The sequence below is a fragment of the Pteropus medius genome, unplaced genomic scaffold, assembly GCF_902729225.1.
Source record: "Pteropus medius unplaced genomic scaffold, Ma_sr-lr_union100, whole genome shotgun sequence".
NCBI lineage: Eukaryota > Metazoa > Chordata > Mammalia > Chiroptera > Pteropodidae > Pteropus > Pteropus medius.
Genome location: NW_024349225.1, coordinates 9846089 through 9863758, shown reverse-complemented (window position 1 = coordinate 9863758; position 17670 = coordinate 9846089). Strand labels below are relative to the sequence as shown.

The 17670-nt window shown below is 44.8% G+C and overlaps 1 protein-coding gene across 1 annotated transcript in view; it reads right to left on the bottom strand.

Annotated features, from left to right (window-relative positions):
- ASTN1 (astrotactin 1) overlaps nucleotides 1-13142 on the bottom strand; it is a 180462-nt gene extending 167320 nt beyond the window's left edge. The window contains exons 1-2 of the mRNA XM_039881411.1: nucleotides 13136-13142; nucleotides 5291-5478 (exon numbers count right to left, since the gene is read on the bottom strand). Of these exons, the coding sequence (XP_039737345.1) occupies nucleotides 5291-5293 (3 nt within the window). The 5' untranslated portion in view covers nucleotides 5294-5478; nucleotides 13136-13142. The remainder of the gene's footprint in view (nucleotides 1-5290; nucleotides 5479-13135) is intronic.
- Nucleotides 13143-17670: the final 4528 nt, after the last annotated feature.

Sequence of the window (17670 nt, the reverse complement as noted above, 5' to 3'; positions counted from 1 at the left end):
CCAGGATCTGATGCCCACCTTTCAAGTCTAAACCCGGTGTTTCTTTCTATTACACCTCAGCTCCTACTCTTTGGGAATACGAGAGGGCAGCAAGCAGGACAGAACAGCTGAGCAACTGAATAGCTGACGGACTCACATGTACCTGCAAGAGATGCACAGCTAAATCACGGTGCCAGGTAAGGAGTCTTGCAAGCCAAGCCTTCCCTTGGCACTTGGAATAGCCTCCAAAAGGACTCTGGCATCTCCAGTCTGTTGCACAGTCGGTCTCTCAGTGAGAATCCCAAGAACAAAGAGGTTTTGTTTTCAGGGATCTTGCTGTTTATTTTAGGAACTGCTCACCATTTTCCTAAAAAGGCAGAATACACAGTGACGACTCTGGCAGCGGGGCAGTCAGACCAGTAAGTCAGTCTGGCCCCATGACGATGGCTCGAATTGCTAGAAAAGTTCCTTGCGCTGAATGAGGGCCTGTCTTTTCGTACCTTTCAATTTATTACTCTAGTTTTGTCCTTTGTGGTAACACAGGACACGTCTAAACGCCTCCATTTGTTTCTTAAAGGTCAGAGGGCTCGGCCATGATGAAGTACACAAGTAATATCAATCGACAAATAAGATGCGAAAGCGACTCCGATTAACGAATTTGCTAATGAAGTTTTGTAACAGATTTTCTGAAGGCAAAAGATGCTGACAGAAAATAAGTATCTAGCACTCTCCCCTGTGCCCACAAACGATAAGTACTTGATGGTCTTGGTGGCACGCAGTGATGACCACGCTCGGAACTGCTCTTCTCTGCCCTAGAAGTGGCTGAGCTTCGGCAGTGAAATGAAGACAGCTTCAAGCCAGGTAACACATGATGCTCAGGACTGCGGTCAAATTAAAAAATTAAAAATAAATAAATAAATAACTAGAAATAAAATGTAACAGGGGGAGCAGGGATGGGTCCTTTGGCACAAAGTTGCTTGCAGTCTTGGAAACATGGTCCTAGAGGCTCCCTTGCATGTTCTGTGGGCTTCGGTCCCAAATTTCAGTCCCAAAGTCCCAGACTGGAACTTCCCTAGTGTGCCCATTCTAGTTCCTGTGCTCTGAGACTCTGAAATAGCACCTGTGGTCTCTTTTGACCCTAAACCTTATTCTCGCCATTGTTTCTCCCTAAAGAAAACGTTGTGTCTTGGGCTTGCCTGAGGTTCCCAGAAACAGAGAGCCTAGGGACAACGGAGGAGCCAGCAGTAGAAGGCCACATGGGCCTGCACTTGCTGGCCAATGGGCTCTACACAGGGGGCTAGTGGTCCTGAGCAGCACCCACGTCTGATTGGTGGGCTCTATTCCCATGCTCAGGGAGAGAGACAAATGCTCAAAGATTATTTTCTTCCCCACAATTGTGAATTGTGCCTAAGAAGCCTGAACTAGGAAAGAGACTATCTACCAGTCGGAATTATCACTTCAAAATATGTACTGAACTGAAACATTTTTGAAAAGCTCTTTGCTGTGAAAAATCCATTTAACCAAACTAAATGCATATAGGAAGTCTATTAATACTGCCATTTTTAATCACAAAGATGAAATATGTAGATAATACATTATCATTCTATTATATATCATTAAATTCTTTTATACGCTTTAAGAAGAAAAACGTAGATCTTATGGTAAACCAGCAAAAGTAAAATATGGAAATTTAAATCTACACAGTCTGAATATGTGATGAAAAGCCATATTAAAACCTGATCTATAGAATAAACAATTTGCTTATTACTGAAGAATTCACTGACTTCTGGTTTAAACTCACACATCAATTTTCATTTGATGATTTTTCTTTCACTTGTTCAAGAGTTTGAAAAAGAGTATCCTTGTGTACTTTGTAGTTTTAAATGTCAATTATCTTGCAAAATTTGAAATAAATCTCCTCAGCCAAGTTTGAATCATGCAGGAGGTTAAAATACATCATTTGACCCTTGAAGCAATGATACGAGATTTCAGGAGGAAAATCCAATTATGCTACGCAAGGAAGAATAGTACCTCTTTGGAAAAAATAGTTCAAAAATTTTAGGGTGTGATTGAAAAATAAGAAAAGTAAAAGGTTTTTCAAAGCTTTAAATTGCCAAGTTCCCAGCTGAGGTATTGGTTTTGTGCAAGCCCATGATCTTGCTGATGGTATTTTTATAGTAGGCACGGTGGAAGAGAGGACTTATTTTCATTCATACGATGACATGAGGGTACAAAAAAACCGTTTTCCTTTGCTTCCCATTCTCTCATTTGGGTTTAAAACAAAACATGGCAAATGCAAAATATAAAAGTAAACAGTGGTTCCTGCATTGAGGAAAGATGGATGAGAAAAGTATAAATAAAAAATGAGAGAAATGTAAACTTTCAGGTTTTCATAGAATCATTAATTCCCTGAGCACATAATGGAAATACTTAGGATAATCAGTTAAGCTTTTAAATATACATTTTCTTAACAAGAGAGAAAAGGTTGGGTGTATTCATGTTTTGATAATCGCCTTAACTTTCCTCTTTTTTGAGTTATGCTAATTGGGTCCCAACTAAACTGTATCAATAGTGATCGTTATAGTTAATGAAAAATAGCTCTGCTATTGTTATCGCATAACTAACAGGGTCTGGGTAGTAAGAGTGTGTTCAAGTGCATTTCGCTCCCCAACACTGTTGTCAGTCAAAGGATCTGCTATCTTCTCACGCCTAGAACGCGCTCATTCTGGACGCCTCAGATGGCCGCCTACCTACCGCCAGAGGACACGGTATAAAGTGCATCGGATCAAGCCTACCACCTCTGATTCTCTTAAGAAGAAGCCATAAGAAACTCCAGGAACCACAGCTTCGAATAGGAGGCCCTCAGGCTCGATTTCTAAGCTGAGGGCAGATTCCCAACTTCAGACTTTGGAACTGTTTCTAGAATAGATTCTTAAGGAGAGGAGAGGCAGCGTGCGAGGGTGTGTGGTGGAGCGGGAAAGGGCACAGGAAAGAGGAAAGGCAAGACAGTACGCGGGGCTGCAGAAGACGCCACCGTCCACGCCGTCTCCGATGAGGACGGGAGGGAGCTCACCATGGGGGCCCCAGTCTCCTGCAGAAGTCAAAGGACTCCCTAAGTTTTTCAGGGAGATGTGGGCCTATCCACATCCGAGAGGCTAAGCCAGAGACAAACACCATACTTGTCCACGGTCACCCTTAGCCCATGCCCTTTCGACCACTGCCTCCTCTGGCCTCGCTGACAATAACATAGTTGAAACACGGCTGAAAGAATAATAACTGCCATTTTATTTGGAAAATGGAGAGTCATTGATGGACTGCCGCGAGTGACCAGCAGCCTCTGAAGGGAAGATCTAAGACACAGGTCTAGAGCTGGCTTTTCTCATCTTTCCATTTCGGTGTACATTGTCCATTAATCCCCGCCCGGGGATGTCTCGAAAGAAGAAAAACATTTGTAATGTAGGGCTTCTCACAGGGGTGGTTGTATTTTAAGGGTACAACCTCTTCCTCACTTCCGCTGGCATCCGTGACCAGTGTATTTCTATCTTCACTGCAACCCACCCCCACAACCGAGTACACGGCACACGCACACATAGACACACACACACTTCTCTAGAGAACTTACTGGAGTATCTCACTCTGAGGACAGACAGCAGGGGTCCTGCTACAGTCAAGATGTGATGTAGCCACTGGGAAAGCTGTGCTTTCGTGGATCCTCACGCCACAACCCCAGCCCCACCACACACGTCTCCTGACACACTGCCGGTCGTGACCTCTTGTATTCAGGGTCTTTCTTTCAGACAGAATCACACCGAGTATTAGTTCTTGGGGATCTCTACACACTCTTCTTTACCCTAAACAATTCTTTGGTGCGACAAGGAACGGTTCTTTGAAACGGTCTTGGACTAAAAGAAACAAAACAAAAACCACCTGTGACCATGGCTGCTGCCCACAATGATGGGAGGGTGTGGATGGCTGGTGAGAAGGCCACCACTGTGTCCTTCTTTTCAATCAGACCGTATTATAAATATGAAGACAATGTGGCTTCGATATCTATCACCCCAGCCAATGTCAGGGCTGATCTGACCCGTCGGCCTGATATGACCACTCTCTGGAAACTACAAACTGCACTGAAGAAGGCAAGCTTCTTTGAGAGAGGAAACGCTGGTCTTTGATTAAAGATGCACAGGTGCTGCGACGCCCATGCTATAAACCTCGATGGATGTGTAAATATGAGGCACAGCAATCTCAGTTACCCGTCTGCCTTCCAGAATACCCGGACATCGAGGCTTACCGTTTGCTATTCGAAAACTCTTTTCTTGATCATATAGTTTAAACAAAGTATCTTGTATATAGGTACAGGTAATCTATCAAGCCAGTTTTTCATGGGACACTGGTTGAGAAAGAAATGAAAGGCTCACCTTCTGAGAGTTTATCAGACTGACGGGGACCTAGACTGGTTCTTAGTTGAGTTTCCTAGCAGTGAACTAGCCCACGCCCTCCATATATATGGCCCACGAATAATCAGTCAAGCCTCAACCTAGGAGCAGATGGACTGCATTACCAACATTAATATTAAGACATGAAATACCAGATGAGACAGGTATTTTCCATCTCCACTGGAAAATGCATTCATTTATTCCACAAATATTTAGTAAGCATTAGCTATGTGAATACATCGCACTAAGTGCTCAGGGTACATCAGTGAACAAAACACCATGGAACAAAGCCCTGACTGCCACTGAAGCTCTTTCTTTCTGGTGAGATTCTAAAACACAAGTTCCTAGAATTTTAGGAAGATTCTTCTAATTTTTTTGAGGAAGAATCTTCTAATTGGAATCTTATAATCTTTTACATAATTTCTGAATAGGAAGAACGATGCCGATGTTTCTAAGCTGGGCTACAAGGAGGGACTAGTATCTATTGATATGACCGTCACTATAAGAAGAGAGAAAGCCAAGATGCTGACTTTCTTCCAGGTGAGAGAAAAGAGAAGAGGGCTTGGCAGCAGCAAGCAGCTTAGCGATGTAGTCATTTGGCAAACATTTATTGAGCAACTACTATAAGATATTCTGATCTACTAGACAATCTAAGACGATCACTGCCCTCATCTGATATTGTTGATGGTGTGTATAAGTTATTTCAAGTCTTTGTTCTTCTCTAGGCAACTTTTACTTAGGCCACAGGCAGAGGCATTTCCCATCAATGATCATTATGGCACTGGGTCTCAGGGAGCTACATCTGTGCACCAAGACTCTCAATGTCAAGGTAACACAAGCTCTGGCCTGAGAGGCTGAGGCTGTGCTGTTCTTACCATGACGGAGATGTGCAGAATCCTCAGCTCCTCCTCTGCCGACTCATGCTGGGGTTCTTGGGTTGGGTCTTGTCCAGGGAGGCTCGGGGCGCCATCTTGGTGATGGATATGAAAAAGCAAAGTGCCATTCTCCAGCCACTGCTGCCTCCAGCGCACCAGAGGGATGTCCTCTGTGTTCCCTGAGATCTCTAGAGGGCAAACACCAAGGGCACAGGTCAGAATTCCAACTGTATCGGTCCGAACCTTCTTATTCATCTTCTTCCTAGACACTGGTACCGATCGGCCAGTGTCAGCTGAAGGCAACACAAGGTTCCAGGTATAGTTAGGTCAGGCTGACTGCTGCTCCAAATCTCAGGGAAGAGGACAGACGCTGAGAAGAAGAGAATTATCTCCCATAGGTCTTTCCACAATAATCTAGGGAGCCCGCCTCTCGCCCATTGAGAAAACTACCAAGGTAAAATTTCAAGTTCTTCTCCATATTTCTATGATCAATATCATCCTTTACCCAGCAGAGTCTGAATACCTTGATCGCCCCCCGAGGTAAATACGAGGTTGTTTTCCTCTTGTAAATTAGAAAGTGTGAGTTCCCTAGCAATTACTCCTAGACTCCGGTGAATCTACCAAGGAGGGAGTTGGTAATTACTATGCAGAGAACTGGCGCTTATCGAACAGTCCTGGGAGGTTACTGCAGGGCAGCTGGGGCTGACAGGTCATTTCTGAAACCACAAACATTTGCTGCATAGTCCACTGGAGATGTCTGATACTTGCTGTGGTAGGTAAAGTAATGCATTAACTCCCTTTAATTTTTCTCTTCCTTTTTGCAGAGGAGAGGTAGTATACGTGGAGAGGGTGGTATAGAAGTGGGCTCTTATCCCAGACACAAGCATTCATCTGCTCTCGGGGCTCCAGACTAGGGCATTGCACTATCAGCATCAAATGAATAACAAAATACCAAAAACCTACGATGCACTTCACGCTGTTGGTGCTAAGATACTGCTGCAGAAGTACATTATCATGTGTCGCTCTTGCTCGTAACACTAAGCAACATCATGTCAAAGCCTTGAGACATTCCACAATAGAGAGACCTGGTTAACCTGGTCTCTCCCGAACTTCATTTGGCCCCCAAACTATTATTTCTTCAATAACTATTACCACCCTAGGGAACTAATATTATGCTGAACACACTCTGGCTTTATAAAAGCTTTGCTTTATGAAACTTCATTTTTTAAAGGCATGGCTCCTTCTCCCAAAATTTATCACCTTTGACCAAAAAAATAATTCCATAGACATAAAAAAGATTTAATAAGACACATTTAGAAGAGTATTCTCATCAAGTACCACAATCATAAAGAGGAAAGCAATATTAAATATTTATGGAGTTTGTAAATATCTTTCATTATTTGTGTGAAGGCACAAATGATGTACTGCTTTATTTATTTACTTATCTATTCATTAATTTAGCAGACATACATTGGGTGTGTATTATACAGCAGATACTGTTCTAGGCACTAAGATACTAATCCAAATGAGGCCCTCAACAAGATCTCTAAGGTAATCCACCACAAATGGATGTGGTAAGTGTTACAACACGTGCAGGACAAAATTTAAGAAAGAAAGACTAATTTTGCAGGGGTAGAGGGTGGAAGAGGGGAAGAAAGCAGCCTTCTCAGAAGGTGATTCCCGCGAAGAATGTGTATGAACCCCAGGTCATCAGCTGTTGCCTGAAAGACACCGACATAATCTCTTATCCATCCCACAGACCAGAGTGCAGAATAAACCAGGAAGTGGGAAGAAGGTCCAGCAGGCAGCACAGCCAAGGTGATCAGACTCCCTCGCGTCCTTGGCCCTGCTCCCTAATCGCCTAGTGGACTCATTCATCCCAATGGGTGATGGGCTGGTGAGCTGTCCGTGTTCTAGGAAGTGACTGTCACAAGCATCCAGGAAGCTGCTGTGGGCAGAGGGTATGAGTGCGCAAAGTCCCCTGCATCCTGGTCCTGATTTTTCACAGGCACAGCCTGATGAGGCAGTGACATTGGCTTCCTGTTTACCTTTATGCTGAGGAAGATTTCGCGATTTCCAGGTGAAGAGGAACCCTTGGGCATGCGTCTGAGGGTGCCCACTTGGACCAGCGCAGCCACACCACAGGTCACCTCCAGCCACTAACTCTCCTGGACAGCAGCACCTTTTTAACTGCTTACCACGCCTCCACATCAAAGCACTGGGAAGAGTCCTCCTAAAAAACACACCCTCCTCCCCCAAGGCCTCTCCCTGTCATTGCTGTAGAAACCAAGCTCTGTCTCCTTCTCACACAGACAGAAAAATCACCAGCCCTACCGGTTCCTACGAGAGCACCTAATGGCATCATGCAATCACCCAGAGCAGCATGCATCCAGCCTCCCGTCCGCACCTGCTATACCTAACCCAGCCCGAGATTTGTTTCACACACGTCGATGTCACTTCAGCCCTTCCTGTAAGTAGTCAGAAAGAATCTGGCCCCTCATCGCTCTAAAGCGCTTAACAAACCAGATTGTTATTTCCCAAGAGATGCTCAGCAAGTAGGTCAGGCTCATTACCTCTGCTTTACCTGTGGAAGCAAAGACACGTAAATACCCAAACCAAGGTCACCCTCGCTTGACACAGAACAGGGAATACAGAAGATGACCTTCTACCAGATCCCCTCCACCGAAACTCACACAGCAGATGACCTGCCCCCCGCGCGCGCACACACACACACACACTCACACACACTCACACACAGAGGAAACACTTGAGAAATCCTTTTAGGAGTTTTTGAGCTCCAGTTTTTTAACTTTTCGCGCAGGGTTTTAGTATTGCATGACTTCACTTAAAAATGAGTTATAATTTACATGCCCCAAAACTCACCCTCTCTAAGTGTGCAATTCAGTGGATTTTAGTACATTCGGTGTTGTGCGACCATGGCTTTTCTCCCACTCCTGGCAGGACCTGGCACGGAAGAACTAAAATGCCGAACTAGGAGCTTACTTACTTGTGCTGTACCTGGCCCAGGTCAACCAATGGAAAACCACACAGGGCACGGTGAAGGTCTTGTGAATGTCACTGCTGCTGGGACTGAGACCAGAATGTGGAACATGGACACAATCATGTTGGTCTGCACGGCAGCAGAATATCTATCTCAAGAAGAAATACTCAGAAATGGCTTTACCGATGCCAGCCTGCCCCGAGATTTCCGAGGAGCAAACGGGGGAGGTGATGAAACGCTCTAGTCCGAGGCTTCCCAAGGGCTGCAGAGGAGGCTCAGATAGAGCCTTTGCTAAAATGTGCTGAACAAAACAAGTGCCAACAGGAGCCTATGCGATCCTCTCAAGATACCACAGGTGGCATGAGCACTGAAGCCGTCATCACACTGGGGGCTGAGAGCTCCAGAAGGCACGGTTGCTCCGTCTTTGAGTCTGTCCGTTCTTCTCCTACACAAAACTCCCATCTCTTGGCACCTTCCAAAATTCTGGCGCTGCCTGGAATACACAGAAACTAGGGTGCCATTTATTCTCGTACACAACAAATATTTTTGGAGTACACCATATTTGCCACAGTCGGCCAATTGTGCCACATGGTCCCTACTCTCGAGGAGCTTTTGATGTAGTAAGAAACTGAAGACACGGCCATGAGTAAGTCCCGTAAACAGTAATCGCGGTACTGAGTAAGCGGGTGGAACTTGGCTGGGCGTAAGCCCATGGGAAGAGATGAACTGGGAAGAAATTCTCGGAGGCAATTCCAGACGCAGAGGACGGTGTGTACGAAGGAACGGCAGGATAGCGCGTCTGCAGAACCGAGGGGGGTCGGGTTACGCCTCAGGGTGGAGGATGTGAACGGGAGTAGCAGAAGATTGAGGCTAAAAATGCAGATTGGTGCCAACTGCCAAAGTTGTGGATCCCAGTTTAAGGAGTTCGGAGCCGGGGGAGATCACCTGCCATTTTATCGAAGCAGAGAAGCAAATGAATCCACGATTTAGAAAGACGGAGAAGGCTCAGAAAGACAGAAGCTGGCAGACTAGGTCCAACCACGGTGGAACACAGTCTTCCGCAGCGTTCAAAGTTCTGAACTAGACCTCAGGAAACCTGGGTCTGGAATGACCTTCAATGAGCTGCCCCCACGTGAGTTTTCTCATCTGTCTAAGGAGGGGCTGTATAGATGAATTTCAAGATCCTTTTGTAACTTTGACAATCCACAGTTCTGAGCCCAAAAGGGTGTGTGTGCTTCATGTGACTACCTAGAAAGATGATCATTTCAATGTCCCAAACAACATCAAATCATCTCTTAAGGCCAATCTGTACTCCACCTCTCCTCGCTCTCTGAGCACAGGGAAGACAGATGTGGGATGTGTTGGTCAGAGCCTTGAAGAGCCAGGCCCGTTTCTCAGACGGAACCTCGGGCTGGTGAGAAAGGTTCCACTCACGCTGCTACAGATATGCGGTTTCTAAAGCAGAAACCTCGGAGCTTCTGTATGTAATAGAGAACCTCGATGATGGTAACTCGGGCAGGGAAAGTCACACTAGAGAATAATCTGGGATGGGGAGAGGCAGTGGGAAGGAGAGAGAGATGAAATCACGTTCAAATCGGCCTTAGTCATTGTTCTAATGTTAGCTCGTGTGCTGTTAGCTTGCAACACTGTCTTTTTGTGGGGTTAGCTTAAGATGCCCAAATCTTGCTGTAAAAATACCTTTTCCAGGCATTACAACATTCCTATGCCATCCGAGGGCCTTGCTACTGCCTGAGGCCTCCCTCATGCTGAAAATCCCAGAACGGAGCTGCCGAGACAACACACCAAATATGGATCGGAATTGTTTCAAAAGATGACTTCGCCGAGGACCAGATCCACGATTCCCCCTTTCAAAGTATTTAACGATGTAAAGTCAACTATGGGGTAGAACTGGGGAAATTCTCAAAGATCCTTTAATTCACTGATTAACTTAGAGTGGCTTGGAGCAGTTCTAGCGTTTGGGCCCCTTCTCACTCCTGCCAAGGTTGAGTTTCAAGCTGAATCCAACTGAGCAGAAACGAGCTGGCACGGGTGGCGAGATCAAGCCAGGAAGAAGCATTGACATGCCACTTTTCAGACTCATCTCGAGGGCACCTGATGAACTGACCCCACAGTCTTTCAAGGTTCAGAGTGACACTCCCCTCTGACGGCCATTATGATTAGAAGACCTTGCTTAGATCCAGACTTCAAACTTGCTATTAATCCTAAAATGGCTTCTGAGAAGGTTCCCCAGAGTTTCCCTGTGCAATGAGCTCAGAAATTTAGTAGCGATAAGCCAACTGCCCCAAACCAAGAATAACAAATGGGTCTTGTCCATCAGGGACGGTCATTAAGGTCAAAGTTAGGCCTGCGATACAATTACCCGCTTCCCTTCAATTCTTTTTTTATTTTCCTTTTCCCCCAACTTTAATTCAAGAGTTTGAAAGATATGGATGGTAGGTCTAGTTTCCCACCTGGCTTCATTATGGTCTTCCAACTAAAACCATTAACAGTGGCATTACCTTTCAACACCTTTGTAAGAAAATAATCTGCTTAAGTCGGAGGTTAATAACGGTAGAGGATCACTAATTACCCTGCAAGTCTTTACCCTGGTATCAAACGTGACCCAAATCTTTAACTTCTCTGGAACGACAGCCTCTGTGGACCCCAACTTGTTCCATAAACATAATGACAGCAGCACATTAGTGTCCTGGCCATCTGTGAAGAAAGATGAGGGACAGATGAAAAGCAGACAAAGGAGAAGGATGCAGAGAGAAAGGACAAAGTCACGAGACATGAGGAAAGGAGAATGGCCAGAGAAACAACGTGCCTTGGGTCGAGTTGGCTGGGCCTCTGCACTGCTCACCACAGGGTCTGTCGGGTATGGAGTGTTGAAGCGATTCGATGCTCTACCTCCCAGAGTGAGAGCCACATAAGATAAGGGGCCCCACTAGGGCTGAATTCAATTAGCACAGATGCCAGGAACATGAGGGTTTGTCTACAGACCTGGCTAAGAAAACAACAAAATGGCGGACAGCATAGCCAGGAAATCCTTTTGTGAAGATGTTCGGAGTCCAACTGGGAAAGGAACTCTCGCTGTGGCTCCTCGATTCAACTCACTGCCTGTTGCGTGTCATCTCGTTCTTGCTCCTCTGCCTCCCAACGGGCTTGCGTGATGGCCACAGAACCGTGTGAGCAAAGCTTTATAGCAAGATGGCTTCAAGTTTCAAGAATCTCTCACCCAGCAGAAACACAAGAGGTTCCTTTTTCAAGTAACTAGAACCTTCCTGACTTGCTGAGATTTGGAATCGAAATTTCTGCTTGTGACCCGGAGGAGGGTAATTAAATTTCTATTTCTCCTGCTCGGTGACATTTGCTCTCAATGGCAAAAACAAAAGGGCCTGAAGCGTTACTGATCCACTGAAGAGAATCGGAATAGCAGGTTACCTGGGGCGCCGGACGGGAAGCTGGGAGAACGAGGCTCTGTCATCTCTCTGAAGCTCACTTTTCTTATTTTCTAGAGACTGGACTAGAAGGTCTCTACCAGGACTCCCCAGCACTAATCATGGCGTTCAATGACACAAAACCACGCACGACACTTGGCTCCAGTTAGACCCCAAATCAGGTGCAGGCTGAGTATGTTTCTGCCGACTGGATCAAAGTCTCTGTGGAAGTTTTTCAAATCAGACTTTCCTCTTGGAGTTTGGAATGCTTCCAGCTCAGTCCAGCCTCTCAATTTATAGCGTAAGGTCGAGCTGTGCTCAAAAGCATGACAGTGACCTATGGGAACGCCAATCAGTAGTCCCAATTACAAAGCATTGTTCCCATGCAGATGCCTCCGAATGGTTTCCTATGAGTTATTTAGCTGTTTATGTGGACGAGGGTAGTCTAGATTAGACAAACACACACACAAACAAAAACTTCACCTGATTTCTCTCTGCAACCCCTCTCCCATGTCCTTTTTCTTAGAGCTCTACTCGAAAAATCAGAAATGCTAACATCCTTTAAAGCTGCCCACCCACCACTTCTCCTTTTCCAGAAGAGGTTGAAGATGGACTAAAATGGACCGACACAGAAAGCAGGAGTGATGTCAGAAAAAGGAACGAGGGCCCTCGATGGTCCATAGCGTGTCATCTCGGAGGCGGGCGTGGGCAGGAGCTCCGGAAAGCAGAGGGTGGCTTTTTAAGCCCAGCCTGATGGAAAGCAGAGAAGCTTTCTATGGATGTTGCTGGAAGTAGGTCACTCTGCGCTCGCCTGAATAGCAATCAAGCAACTCCACGAACATTCTATTTACCTAGCCATGGAGATGAAAACATTCCTGTGGGGAAAAATGCAGCCAAAAGGTTCCGACACAACCAGGGAGATGAGGAGGCATTCAAATGGCTTGTGATTTCATCCGAATTCGTTTGCTTGTTCCCACCGCAATGTTTCTTGGGGTCTTTTCAAACCTCTGCAAAGAGTTTATCCACATGATACTCATTAGAGTGTCATTTGAAAGGGGGTGAAAAAACCCCAAAGCTCTCTGAAAAAGACAGGGTTATTTGAGCCACAGATGTACTGGTAAGAAAAATTTTAAATACATCTAGTTCGATTCGCCACTGCCACCCGGCTGACCTTTGTAAATTGAGATAACGGCCCGCATTTAACAAAATCTGACATCGAGTAAGATTTGTAATAATATTTAAACTCTGTAATGTTAAAATATGTATTTACGGATCACTGCATGCAGGGTAATGAGAATAAGTCATTGTGAAGCCTGTGCTTTCGCGATTGGAATTCTGATTTGAGCTCTGCAAGATCCTGGGGGTGGCTCCCCTGTAGTGTGGCATTGGAGGCCGTGCGCACACCTGGGGTTCGGAAAGCGGGGGCACTGCTTTCCGGTGAACAGGTTTCCAGTGAAACCCCGCTCATCCCGAATCCTCTCTGGGACTCTAGGCTTTCATCGGCAGCGAGTTTAGTGTTTGTTATAATTCTGCGATGCTGAACTATTTCAGCGAGGTCTCCTCTAAGGCTCTCGCCTTATGAAATGGCTGGAAAATGAAGCTGATAATGACAAAATACCACCTATAAATGACTCACAGAAGGAGAATAGCCCATTGCCTGTCCTAAACTGTCCAGATTCGTCTTCATTTCTAATTATTCCTCATCCTGTTGTATTTCTGTTAACATCTATGATTCGGCTTAATAAGTAATGATAGACCTATTATGCACTGGCTCTGCTAAGAAGCCCTTTCACCACTCGTAAGCCAACTTAATCCTCGATGACCCTCTGATGTGGGTATTTATAGCTCCATTTTACAGATAAGGAGTTCCAGACGTCAACAACTCGAACAAGTTCACCAGTTAGTAAATACTAAAATTGGGATGGGGGGAGGGAGAATCCTCGAGCTCCTGGCTTCAAGGCTACTCCTGTTCCTTTCCACTATTTCAACATCCCTTCTCTCACTTTGCAAATCTCAACCCCAGGATAATATAAGTAAAATGCTTAGCATTATCTGGCATATAAATAAACACCACTGAACATCGATATCATCATCATCATCATCATCATCATCGGTACTGTGTTTGTTAGTGTCATGATTAGTATCATTCAAATGAATTCTAAAATTGAGCAATAGTCCTTGACGGAGTAGAGCAAACAGTACCTTTAAATGACTCCAGCTGTTCAAAAGTCTTCAGAATTCAGGAACCGTTAAGTCTAGGAATCTGCCCAGTTACAATGAGGAACCTGGTCCAAGTTATACTTGTACATTTCTCTAATGTGCCTTAGAAAATTGAACACTTTCAGATATCTCTGATAAAACTCCACTTATACTTGTTCTGCTTTAAGATCCACCCACAAGGGCTTTCACAGAGGGTCACGATGCTACGCACGCCCATCCAAGACTGGCACACGAGGCCAATCCAGGGAGCGTGCTGTCAGACACTTAGCAAGATACTCATGAATTAAAATGGGCAGGTCCAGCCAGAGGGACACAGGGGTGGTGACTAAGATCAAAGAAACGTGAAAGAGCAAAGGTAGGTGATGTTAAAGTAACAGGTGTGCTCCCTGCAGTGGTAAGCCCAGTCCTTTCCTGCAGACTAATCTGTGTACGAGCTTGTTATCACTTAAGAAAAGAAACAACGGGCCCAAAATGGAGTCACTTTTGCAAAGCCCCCCGTCAGCAAACCGAGACTTAACACCTAACCGACGTACAGTTTCAGCTTCTCCCAGAAATGCCACCTTTAAGCAGTGATCTTGGAATTACCTAGTCAGCACGAATGAGGTCATCTGCCTGACAGACCCCTGCTCCTCCCAAAGGAAGGTGACCTTCCTGAAACAATCACTCTTGGCTGGAATAACTTCCTCACCCTGCCTCCTTCTGCCTATCAGTCTTCCCTTTTGTACAGCTTCTCAGAGCTCGTTTCTACCTGCTAAAATGAGATGCTATCCGATTTGTGAATCATTAAATAAAGCCAATTTGATCTTTAAATGTATTCGGTTGAATTTTGGTTTCTAACAGATTTGGTGGCAGCGATGGAATCAAAGGAGACCTCCGACAGCTTTGGGAATGATGCGAAACGCAGGCATGGCACCCGCAAAGCCTTTTGAGTTCTACATCTTTCTCATCATTTCCAAAGACCAGGGTAAGCGCCTCTCGGTTCCGAACTCCACTGTCCGTGTGTGGAGCTCCTGGTGTCATTGGCTTTCCGACCCAGGGCAGGTCAGCCCAAAGAGCAGACGGTTCTACCAGAACCCCTAGCCCCTCGCCCTTGGTTCAGGCCACAATTCCCACTTAACTGGAAAACCCCAGCCCTCGGCTCTGTCTCTCGGTCCTAGAGACTGGGAACTGCTGGTGGCAGGTACGGGTCCCCGTTTCTTTGGAATCAGTCTGCGGTCCCTATTCTTTGGTGTCTGCTGGTTCAGTCCTATCTCTAGTCCCCAGTTCCATCTTGGGAACTGCTGGTGGCAGGCACAGGGACTTTTTTTGGCCAGGCTGCAGCAACCTCTCAGGGCCGCTGTCGGTGTGTGAAAGCACGTGTTTGTCTGTCTCGTTTTGTGTAGATAAGTGCTTGTTATCATCAGCTACGGCTATCGTTAGCTACTGCTAATGGGCGTCTCGAAAGCCACAAAGCCACAAAAACTGGTGGGCAGTGGGTTGAGCACTGAAACGTTGTTAAGAGCGCTCACCACCTAACCCAGAGACTCCCACGTTAGGATAAGTTGGTCATGGAATACATTAGATTGACCCTAAATCACTGGCCAACCTCAAAAAAAGTACTATGCAATGAGGTCCACTGTAAAACATCACACAGTTCCCAACCCGGTGGCACATCCCTTTTAGGTATTAGCTTGGTTTTGAACTGAAACAGATGATAGATTAGATAGATTGATAGATTGATAGATCGATAGATCGACAGATCGATAGATAGATAGTAAAAATGGGATCCTTACATTTTAAAAAAGTTGAGCACGTCACCTTCCAGCACACCTGCTTCTTTTATGTCAAAAAACTGTGGTTCCAGAAGCTGTAGCTATCTATAGAAATGGCAAAATCTTACCAAAAACTACCTAGAATTACAATGGCCATGCTGGAGAATGTTCCAATTAGACAAGATCACTCATTTAAAAAGTGCCCTTGAAAACAAGGGTTCCCAAATCAAATAAACAGAACGAGATGCCTATTTTTACTGGTATACAGAAGCAGCTCGCTTTTAAAAGTCTTCAAAATTCCAAAAGAGCTTCACTAAAAAATTTGTTGCAAAAGGCTAATAAACATTTAAAGATACAAGATAGTAAACAAAAGAGGTTACAGCTGCAAGCTCTTTGAGGCCAGGCACTTAACACCCCTGGGCCCCCCACACCATATCCTCCCAGGGGTCCACCTTTAAAACCCTGGCCCAGTGACAGATTTCTAAGTTTGTAATCAGCTGGGACACTGGAAGAGAGGTTGTCCTCAAAGGGCCTGTGCGAATTTGTCCACATCACCTCAAATGCCCTCTCCTATCTGCCCTGGAAGGAGGACGCCCACAGAGACCCCTCCCACAGCTGACTCAACTCTAAGGGATTCTCTAGCAAATGGTGATCTGTATGTGATTCCCTTAAAGGGCAAAGGGGAAACTAAAACTAAAAGTAATTTTAAAACTGGCCAAATTTTCGTAGATGCTGGAGCTACGCGCTCTACTTTACATCTCACTCGGAGCCAGCAAATGGGATGCTGGGAACAGCCGGCAAAGGCTGGCTAAAGGTGAGACTTCTTACCAGAGTCAGCAGCTCTCCCGGTGTCTGCCTGTAGGGCCCGGTAGAGAAAGAAAAATAATAATAAGACTTCACGTTGTCCCTTCTTTTGAAAATCAAGTCCACTGCTTATAGATCTTTGGGGCTGTCTCTAGATCTTGTAAAGAGAGTATCTTCTGCACTCTATTGGGAGATGCCTCTTGGGTCTTTGAGGTTATGTAATACTGCCAGAAATATTTACTGTTTGTCCCAGTTGAAATCTGATGAGATATCTGAAAAGATTTAATAACTCTATGATCAGAAATCTGGCCAAATTGGAAGCTGATATTCACAGCCTAACAGGAATTAGTTTAGGCCTTCTCTCCTATGTTAAACATACCCCCCCTCCCCCAAAATAGTCCAAAGACAAACTGATTTTCTGATTTCCATCTCAATTGCAAATCTTCTCTCTGATGTAAAGAACCAAATTAACAATAATGTAGTAAGATGGGCGGTTTAGCCCCTTGATATCATTTAGGGTATAAATGATATCAATTATAATTACCCTACAAATTCTTGCAAAACCGGAAATTCAGCTTTAGAAAGAATTCGAAGTCCGTTTATCCTTTTTAACCATTAACCTTGCCTTTTCATCTTAAAAGGCTTGTAGGTATTGTAAACATGATGGCCTTAGAAAATAAAATGCTATCGGTCATAATCCTAGTTATTTCTTAAAATATTCTATGTTAAAGAAATAACCAAATTTCCTTGTCCATTGTTTTTAACTGTGGCCATTTTTAAGTCTTTCGACATATACAGATGATTATCGTTTCACTCTGATGCGTTTGCAAAACTATTCCTATATAAGTGCTTCATCTTCGGGAAGATTCATGGGAAGGACTCTGACAAGTACAGGTTTCCGATAACTTTGAGATCATAAAACAAAACTGGGTAAGAATTTCCAGAACTAATGGAAAAACTGGATGCAAGCAGAATAAATGTTAATTACCTGGAACTGAATAGACTGAGGACGATTATAACATTTTTGTGACTTTTTGTCTGAAACATTGCTGTGTCCTCAATGTATTATTTTTCCAGATTTAAGCTTTTATCTTAAGCTATCTATGACTTAGACCAATTCAGTTAAGTATACCTTTGTAAACAAAGATGATACACTGACTTTCT